General features: G+C 42.8%; 1 protein-coding gene across 1 annotated transcript in view; it reads right to left on the minus strand.

Moving 5' to 3' along the window:
• Window positions 1-1,311: 1,311 nt before the first annotated feature.
• Window positions 1,312-11,013, minus strand: part of SIN3B (SIN3 transcription regulator family member B) — a 190,492-nt gene continuing 180,790 nt past the window's right edge. The window contains 1 exon segment of the mRNA XM_075315003.1: window positions 1,312-2,366. Coding sequence (XP_075171118.1) covers window positions 2,136-2,366 — 231 coding nt within the window. The 3' untranslated portion in view covers window positions 1,312-2,135.

The raw sequence follows: 11,013 nt of genomic DNA on the forward strand, positions 1-11,013 counted from the left end.
TCGTATGCTAATGAGCGAGGGGACTAGTCCCAAGAGCGTTATATCCCCGACTAGCCGCCCTCTTAGCATGTAAATACGCCCACAGGGGTGTACTAACATGCTTCTCAATGCAGCATCACCAGCGGTGCCGCGCGTACCTGTGTTCGCTGTGACCGTGTTTCAAAATGTCAGGCACTTCCAGTCATGCGCAACAGACCTCTCTGAAGCTGCGACGCATACAACAGATTCCATATTGCGCATGACCAGAAGTGCCCAGCATTCAGAGGCGTGGTCATAGAGAACATAGATCTACGGTGACTTCAGTCAGGTGATGTGCGGTGACAGCTGGAGTCACCGATGATCCTGGCGGCTCACTTCACTTGCTGCCTGACCCTCACAGAGAGCGGTCGTGTTCCTATGGCCGCTCTCTGATTGTCCGATGTAGCAGAGCTGGATGCGTTGTAGGACGTCGTGTGGATTACGTCGGACCTGGATGTTTTAGGGGTTAATAAAGTGGTGAAAGAGGGTGTTTTTTTGTCTTATTTCAAATAAAAGATTTTTATGCGTTTGTGTTTATTTTCACTACAGTTTAGTGATGAGGGGGGTGTTTCATAGACGCCTGCCATCACTAAACTAGGACTTAGTGGCAGCTATGGGCTGCTGCCATTAACTCCTTATTACCCAGATTGCCACCGCATCAGGGGAATCGGGATGAGCTGGGAAAAGTCCCAGGACTGTCGCATCTAATGGATGCGGCAATTCTGGATGACTGCTGGCTGATATTTTAGGCTTAGGGGGCTCCAAATAACGTGAGTCTCCCCAGCCTAAGAATACCAGCCCCCAGCTGTGAGACTTTATCTTGGCTGGTTATCAAAATTGGGGGAACCGCACACTTTTTTTTTTTAAATTATCCACAGTGTCAGCAACAGATCCTCACCCCATAACAGTGTGTCATGACCACATTTTTTGCTTAAATTTATTTTCCTCCTCTAAAACTAGGGTGCGTCTTATAGTCTGAAAAATACGGTAAATGCTGCGGTCAATGATAAACACCAGCATTTAAGAGGTTAACAGTGCTGCTGTTCAAAGCAGACGCCAGCTATGTAATGTAGTCTGCTGCGGGATAAGGGGATAGGCTTAAACACTCCATGAAATATATCCATTTAAGGGGTTAATGAGTTTGTCCAGAATAAAACTAAGCTAACAGCAGGAGATGTACCAATGGCGTAAGTTATGTTCCTATCCAGAATTAGTACAAATGTTGACTATGTATTGTAACACTAGGGCATAAGTCTAATGATACACAAAATATAGAATACAAACGAGTGAAGCTTTATTCTTTGCTTGAAGTTTTCCTTTAATACAAGTGTATTATGTATTAACCACACATGTACAATTAATTTTACAGCACTTGATTTCTTTTAACCATTATATAGGGTCAGTATAGAGAATTTGATTTGCAGTATTATTGAATACTTTTAGAATCAGTCCTTTAATTCATAATTACGAGACTGAAATACTGTGTTTGGTTAGTGCCTGCCAACTGCAAAGGTATGGGTTAAAGGGTAATACAAATTCATTCTAGATCACCCAAGTGCTTTTACCTTCACAAAGCTTTTCTGGTGCACTTCAGTAAAGAAATCCCACAAGCTCATTAGTACATTAAATATTAAAGACATTTTGGCGGGCAGTATCAAAATGCTTTAGGTGCTACCACCAAGGGGATCTGAAAACCAATGTATGTATTTTAAATCAAGTAGAGCAAACATTAAAAACAGACTTAATCAGTTTCTTTTCCATAATTTCAACAAAAATGTCACGTCCCAGAACCATGATTTACTTTACATTGAGATAGAAATAGCCAACCCCAGAAATTCTTACCATCACTGACTCATAACTTAATTCACTGTAGCCAAATCTAATGGTCCCGACAGTAAGGCTACAGGTTTGCTGGCCCTCTTCACCCCATCTTTGGTTTAAGTGGGGCAGTATGTCAAAGTCAATTAAGGAGCCCAAAGCACAAACTGAAGAATAATGGCACTGGTTTAAAAATGTCTTTTAGTGTCAGACACCCCTTTAGGAACAGCAAAATACAAGCCCTGTAGAAAAAAAAATTTTCAGCAGCAAATGCGGACAGGGGGATGTGTGTGCCTATGTCAGGGAGAGGATGCTCTGCGTGTGTACTGCACTCTGTATCTGGTGACTGTCATGCCATGAACTTCGGAGCCTTCACACACAGTCTTGCAGGGAACCATCTCTTCATCATCTTCTCCAGTCAACCAGTCCTGTACCAGTTCAGCTGCTCGGGGACTGACGTTCTCCTGGAGCCAATTGTTGTGCCATGCAGCAAACTTCTCATGGTGCTTCTGGAAGACCATCGGCTGGAACTATACAAGAAAAGATGAACATTTTCAGTTAGTAGCTTGTAGTATAGCAATATTACATGGAGGATATAATTATCCTCTATATTAGTACAAGCCAACAGAAAATGCTAATGTGCCAGAATTAGCAATAAGAGCCATTTTATTAGCCTGGATTCACAGACTAGTCTCCTGAATTGTGTTTTCATGTTCAGGTTTTTTTTTCTGATTTAGGCTAGGTCCACATTTCCGTTGTTTATGATCAGTCACAATCCGCCGCTCTGATAAACAACGCAATCCGTAGACTTGTACGAGCGGTGGATTGTGACTGATGCTCTTGCGTTGCATCCACTGCCGAACTGATCAGTCGTGGAACGACTGACCGTCGGGTGGCAGGAACGCAGCATGTAGCGTTTTTTGAGCAGCGGAATCCTTTTGATTTCGCTGTGCATGCGCTCCTCAGCGGCCGAACGATCAGCTGATCGCCCGGCTGCCGCCTTCTGTGAGCGATCAGCTGATCACCCGGCGGCCAGCTTCTGTGAGCGATTCAGCTGATCACCCGGCAGCCGGCTAATGAGAGCGATCAGCTGATCGCTCTTATTAGCCGGCCACCGGGAGATCATCTGATCGCTTTCAAAAGCCGTCGGCCGGCTATTATGAAGGATCAGCTGATTGCTCTCATTAGCCGGCCGCCGGGAGATCAGCTGATCGCCCTCATTAGCCGGCCGCCGGGAGATCAGCTGATCGCCCTCATTAGCCGGCCGCCGGGAGATCATCTGATCGCTCTGACAAGCCGTCCGCCGGCTATTGTGAACGATCAGCTGATCGCTCTCACATTTTACAACGGAATCCGCTTTATGATGACAATGAATTCCAATTAAAACGCATCAGTCACAAGTGTCAAGCAACGCATGTGACTGATGCAAAACAATGGAAATGTGGACCTAGCCTTAGAAACAGTGCTGCAAAATGTTTTTAACCCCTTCCTGACATACTCTATACATGTATGGCCCAAACTGGGAGGGGTTCACAGATTGAGCTTAGAACATACATGTAGACAATGCATGTGTGTTACAGCCAGGATCTGTCACTAACAAGACCATTAAATTAAATGTATTCCAAAGCACATAAAAATGTAAATTAGATAAATGAAAAACAGGAATCACAATTAGAGAACCCTTTCAGATACCTGCAATTTATTGGTCTTAATATGGCACATGGCGCCAATCTCCTTAATTATCTGACAAACCCTATGTAACTGGCAGCCTAACTTTACAGTTTTCACTGACTTTGCAAAAACGGTGTGCCGTTCCAAAGTCACGTTCCAGCAGCAGGTTGTGCAGATGAAGGCCAAAGGGGTGACCCTATCAGCTATAACAAGAGACGTCGGTCTTTCAAAGTCTGATTTCGAGAATGTTGCATTTTAACAACATCACAAACTCTTTCAAGTCCCCTCAAGGAGGCTGGTTGCCCTTAAAAGACAAATACATGAGAGGACAGGATAATGCAGAGACTGTCCATGGGTAATAGTTTCAGCCCTGCAGCTGGAATGGCATGGCAGTTCACCACTGAAAAGGGTGTTATATACACACTATATACTGTGTGAACACGGTATATACTGTGTGCGTGACCAAGCAGCATGACTGTGCAATGCTCTGCCGCGCACACACACACAATGCTCTGCGTGCACGACCCGGGAGGGGGGGGGGGTACACTACTCACACAGGCCAACAGGTGACAGGCCATGGGGGAAGAGCGTGGGGGTGTTAATGGAGACGACAGCTTTGTCAGTGGGGGGGTGAGGGGCGCCAGTACACTACTCACACAGGCCGAACGGGTGACAAGGGGAAAAAATTCAGCTCACAGCATAACCGCTGTGAGCTGCACAAACATGACGCTGATCTCCTCCCTCTGCTGTGATCTGGACAACCAAGGGGCCAGGGGGCGCGTCCAGGTCACAGCAGGGGGCTCTCCTGTAATAAGCCTAGAGGTCGGAGCCCGATTATCAGAGTGAATGCACCGTGGGCTTCCATAAAGGAGGTGAGTAACTGTCATTACACACAGCAAATCCAGCATGGCAGCCCCCAGTGCTTCAGCAAAACTCGAATTAAATAAAAACTAAACAAACAGTTTAATTTTGTATTAAAAATACTTCATTTCTTAATCACTATTATTAATACAAAAATAAAAAAACGCGACACCCTTCCTTTAAGAGCATTTGGACTAAAAGCCCACTCTTCAGTGACCAAACCTCAGAAGAAATCAAAAGGCTAGACGCACCTTTGGTGAGGAGCATGTTTGGACAAAAGTGCTCCACAGTTAATTTTAATGATGAACAAGTTTAATTGGGTGTGATTGGAAACATTATGTTTGTTGACAAACTGGAAAAAGATTGAGACCAAAGTAACGTATTTTTTGGACTATAAGATGCACTTTTTTCCCCCCAAATGTTGGTGGAAAGTGGGGAGTGCGTCTTATAGTCTGAATGTAGGGCTGCGGGGAATGAGGGTGCTGCGGTGGAGCGGGTCATCTGGGGCACGAGCAGGCTGTAGCAGCCTGCAGTGACCACGTGGACCTGCTCATTTAATATGCACGCCAATCATCCCGCTCATCATCTCTCAGCGCTGAAGCCGGCGCTGACAGGTGGGCGGGGTGATGGGCGGGGAATGCGCGCATATTAAACAGCCTGCCCGCATGATCACCCCTGGCAACTACAGCCTGGAGTGATCATGTGCAGCTGTATTCACTGCCCCCCGTGCAGCGTCGTCGTCGTCATCATCATCATCATCAGGTGCAGTGAATCAGTATAACTCACCGGCCACGATCCCTGCAGCACCGCCATGTCCTCCTGTCTGTGCCGTCGCCGGCTGTGTGGAGACTAGCGGCGCACACAGCGATGACGTCATTGCTGTGCGCACGTGTCCACACGCAGCCGCCGCCGACACAGACAGGAGGATATCGCGATGCTGCAGGGGAACGGTGACGGCTCCACTCAGCGGCGCTGCTGCTGACACAGACAGGAGGACGAGCGATGCTGCAGGGTGTGAGGTAAGGTATGAACGTTTATTTTTTTTTTTATGCGCCACAGGATGCGGGCCGTATGCCAGGATGGGGGTATATGAATCACAAGAAAAGCGCTTGACCAAAGGCACTCACTCCAGATTTAGAGTAATATAATACGATTTTTATTTGTGTATCAAAAAGTTTAAAAAACACACAAAATACAACACAGTGCAGACATATTAAAAAACACCAAGGACAATGGTAATGAGACCCAATCCAGAATAAATCCTCAAAAATATATTGTACCAGAATCACCATAAAAAGTTCAAAATGTATAACAATACAGATAATGAATCAGAGATCTAACCATCTTATAAATAGGTATACGTTGAGACAGACATTCTATCTCTCAAGCAGCATTGTGACCAAATAGTCAGAGCAGCAACTGCAATGCCTCATAGGCAGAAAATTCCTATCATGGTGATTCCCTATGAGGAATTGCAGTTGCTGCTCTGACAATTTGGTCATAATGCTGCTTAAGAGATAGAATGTCTGTCTCAACGTATACCTATTTATAAGATGGTTATATGTCTGATTCATTATCTGTATTGTTATACATTTTGAACTTTTTATGGTGATTCTGGTACAATATATTTTTGAGGATTTATTCTGGATTGGGTCTTATTACCATTGTCCTTGGTGTTTTTTAATATGTCTGCACTGTGTTGTATTTTGTATATGTGTTTTTAAACTTTTTGATACACAAATAAAAATCGTATTATATATTACTCTAAATCTGGAGTGAGTGCCTTTGGTCAAGCACTTTTCTTGTGATTGATATGGTTGGCTTTGCTTGACAGATGCACCCCCCTATTCCAGATAAATCTGCCGTATAAACTATGGCTGTGCACTTCTAATTGGTTTTCTTGTAGGATGGAGGTATATAGCAGGATGTGGCCATATGCCAGTATATAGCAGGATGCGGCCATATGCCAGGATGACGGTATATAGCAGGATGGAGGCTATACCAGGATGAAGGACATATACTGTATATACAATGCAGGAGGATTACCAGGCTGGGGTACCTTAGTAGAGAATTTGGGGACATTACCCCATAACAGTGTCAGCAGCAGATCCTCACCGCATAACAGTGTGTCATGACTACATTTTTTGCTTAAAATTTTATTTTCATATTTTCCTCCTCTGAAACCAGAGTGCGTCTTATGGTCCGATGCGTCTTATAGTCCGAAAAATACGGTATGTTAAGAAGTCAGTGAAAGGTAATGGAGGAAGTGTCATGGTTTGGTGAATATTTTCTGCAGCAAGAGTTGGACCTCTCGGATACTACTAGATGGCTGAGTGAATGCGAGTATCAGAACCTTCAACAACATGTGGTTCTTTACTTGCATTCATCACTCAATCAGCCAGCAATTTTCATGCCAGACAATGGCCCCTTGTCACACAGCAAAACGGGTAAAGCAGTTCCTTGAAACAGAAAAAAATTGAACAATGATCTAAACCTAATAAAAAAAACCCTCTAGAAAATCCTTGGTGACAAAGTTATGGCCAAGAAACCCACAACAGTCAAAGAACTGTGGAAGAGTCTGGAAGAAGAGTGGACCAAAAATCACACCAGAGCAGTGTGAGAGACTAATGATGTCCTGTAGCCGTAGATGTGTTGAAGTCCTTCAAAGCAAAGGCCTGGACACGTCCTACTGATTGATGACACTTTCCTTCATAAAATTATTTTTCTCTGTGCTACAGTCATTGCAGTTCTAGAATTATGATCATCACGTTTCGGGCAAAATAAAGGTTTTAAGCTGATAAACTTTGGATCTTTTGTATAACACTGTTCTAGTGGCATGGAGTACCCCCTTACAAAAAAAGGCAAGTGACTACACATTGTTTTCTAATTTTGACATCCAGTGTGTGTATAATATATATTTATTTATTTTACACACACACACACACACACACACACACACACACACACACACACACACACACACACACACGTTAATGTTGAGGATTATGGCTTACAGCCAATGAAAACCCAGAAGTCATCTCAGAAAGTTAGATTATATGACCAACTGAAAAAAGGATTTTAAATTCAGAATTATTGGCCTACTGAAATGTACAGTAAATATACTCAATACTTGGTCGTGGCTCCTTTTGCATGAATTACTGCTTCAATATGGCATGCCATGGAGGCAATCATCAGCCTGTGGCGCTGAGGTGTCATGGAAGACCCGGTTGCTTTGATAGCAGCGTTCACCTCGTCTGCATTGTTGAGTCTGGTGTTTCATCTTCCTCTTGACAATACCTCCTAGATTCTCTATGGGGTTTAGGTCAGGTGAGATTGCTGGCCAATCAAGCACAGTGATACTGTGGTTAGTAAACCAGGTATTGGTACTTTTGTCAGTGTGGACAGGTGCCCAGTCCTGCTGGAAAATGAAATTTCCATCTCCAAAAAGCTTGTCGGTAGAGGGAAGCATCAAGTGCTTAAAAATTTCCTGGTAGACGGCTGTACTGACTTTGGTCTTGATAAAACACAGTGGCCCTACACCAGCAGATGACATGGCTCTCCAAACCATCACTGATTGTGGAAACTTCACACTAGACCTCAAGCAGCTTGGATTGCGGCCTCTCCACTCTTCCTCCAGACTCTGGGACCGCGATTTCCAAAAGAAATGCAAAATTTACTTTCATCTGAAAACAACACACCGTGGACCACTTAGCAACAGTCCAGTTCTTTTTCTCCTTGGTGAGGAGTGGCTTGACACAAGGAATGCAACAGTTGTAGCCCATGTCCTGGATATGTCTGTGTGTGGTGGCTCTTGAAGCACTGACTCCAGCAACAGTCCACTCATTGTGAATCTCCCCCAAATTTTTTAATGGACTTTTCTTAAGAATCCTATGAAGACTGCGATTATCTCGGTTGCTTATGCACCTTTTTCTACCACACTTTTTCCATCCACTCAACTTCCCATTAATATGCTTGGATACAGCACTTTGAACAGCCAGCTTCTTTAGCAATGAACTTTTGTGGCTTACCCGCCTTGTAGAGTGTCAATGACTGCCTTTTGGACATGTGTCAAGTCAGCAGTCTTTCCCATGATTGTGTAGCCAACTGAACCAGACGAAGGGACCATTTTAACCGCTTAGAAAGCCTTTGCAGGAGTTTTGTTGTAATTATTCTAATTTTCGGAGATAATGGGTTTCTATTGGCTGTAAGCCATAATCATCATGATTAATAGAAATACACACTTGAAATAGATCACGGATTGTAATGACTATATAATATATGCATTCCCCTTGTATTGAATTATTGAAATAAAAAAACCTTTTGATATAATTTATTGAAATGCACTTTATATTTCATAATATTATACTTCTCTATACACATTGTATAAAAAAAAATTATATTATATTATATACACTATACACACACACACACATATATATATATATATATATATATATATATATATATATATATATATATATATATATATATATATATATATATATATATATATATACATATACATATACATACACACACACACACATACATACATATACACACATACATACACATATATACATATATACACACACACATATATACATACATATACACACACACATATATACATACATATACACACACACACACACACACATATACACACACACACACACACATACATACACACACACACACACACACACACACACACACACACACACACACACAAAGTGCCTTGTGAAAGTATTCGGCTTCGTTGAATTTTGCAACCTTTTGTCACATTTCAGGCTTCAAATAAATGAAAAATTTTAATGTTCTGGTGAAGAACCAACAACAAAAGGGACACCACAATTGTGAAGTTTAACGAAATGTATTGCTTATTTTAAGAAGCTTTTTTTAAAAAAAATAAATAACTGAAAAATGGGGGGGGGGGTGTGCAATATTATTCGTCCCCTTTACTCTCAGTGCAGTAAACTTACTCCAGAAGTTCATTGAGGATCTCTGAAAGATCCAATATTGTCGTAAATGACTGATGATAAATATAAGCCACCTGTGTGTAATCTAGTCTCCGTATAAATGCACCTGCTCTATAATGCGCTCTGTGCTTTAAACAGAACACTGAGACTATCATGAAGACCAAGGAACACATCAGGCAGGTCCGTCATACTGTTGTGGAGAAGTTTAAGGCTATGTGGGCACTAGAAAATTGACTTTTCTTAAGCAAAATCCGCATCCTCTGGCAGAATACCGCACCCGCGCAAAAACCGCATCCGCGTATTTAACCGCGGTTTGCTGCATTTTTTCCACGGGTTGGTCACTACGGTTTTTTACCATTATCTATGGCAAAAAACACATGTACCTGCAGAAAAGTAGTGACATGCTCTTTCTTTTGGCTGCAGAAATTCTGCAGCAAAACCTTTAGGGGCGGGGGAACCCCACAGTGTGCGCACACCATTTTCTTTCCCACCATAGGTTTTGCTGGGGAATGACTGCAGAAAAATTATGAAAATTTCTGCAGCAATTCATGCAGCAAAACAGCGGCAAATCCGTGGCAAAAACCGCAGCGTGCGCACAGGGCTTAAAGCCGGATCTGGTTACAAAAAGAATTCCAAAACTTTAAACATCCCAAGGAAAACTGTGCAAGCGATCATATTGAAATGGAAGGAGTATCATACCACTGCAAATCTACCAAGACCCGGCCGTCCATCCAAACTTTCATCTCAAACAAGGAGAAGACTGATCAGAGATGCAGCCAAGAGGCCCATGATCACTCTGGATGAACAGCAGAGATCTACAGCTGAGGTGGGAGAGTCTGTCCATAGGACAACAATCAGTCGTACACTGTACGAATCTGGCCTTTATGGAAGAGTGGCACGAAGAAAGCCATTTCTCAAAGATATCCATGAAAAGTGTGGTTTAAAGTTTGCCACAAGCCACCTGGGAGACACCAAACATGTGGAAAAAGGTGCTCTGGTCACAAAACCAAAATCGAACTATTTGGGCACAATGCCAAACGATATGTTTGGGCTAAAAGCAACTCAGCTCATCACCCTGAACAAACGATCCTCACTGTCAAACAAGGTGGTGGCAGCATCATGGTTTGGGCCTGCTTTTCTTCAGCAGGGACAGGGAAGATGGTTAAAATTGATGGGAAGATTGATAGAGCCAAATACAGGACCATTCTTGAAGAAAACCTGTTGGAGTCTGCAAAAGACCTGAGACTGGGACAGAGATTTGTCTTCCAACAAGACAATGATCCCAAATATAAAGCAAAATCTACAATGGAATCTTTAACAAATAAACGTATCCAGGTGTTAGAATGGCCAAGTCAAAGTCCAGACCTGAATCCAATCGAGAATCTGTGGAAAGAGCTGAAAACTGCTGTTCACAAACGCTCTCCATCCAACCTCACTCAGCTCCAGCTGTTTGCAAAGGAAGAATGGGCAAGAATTTCAGTCTCTCGATGTGCAAAACTGATAGACACATACCCCAAGTGACTTGCAGCTGTAATCGCAGCAAAAGGTGGCGCTACAAAGTATTAACTTAAAAGGGGATGAATAATATTGCACGCCCCAATTTTCATTAATTTTTTAAAAAAAAAAAAAAAATTAAAAAAAAATTTTGCTCAGCTTCACAATT

The sequence above is a fragment of the Anomaloglossus baeobatrachus genome, chromosome 1 (assembly GCF_048569485.1).
Source record: "Anomaloglossus baeobatrachus isolate aAnoBae1 chromosome 1, aAnoBae1.hap1, whole genome shotgun sequence".
In the NCBI taxonomy this organism is placed as follows: domain Eukaryota; kingdom Metazoa; phylum Chordata; class Amphibia; order Anura; family Aromobatidae; genus Anomaloglossus; species Anomaloglossus baeobatrachus.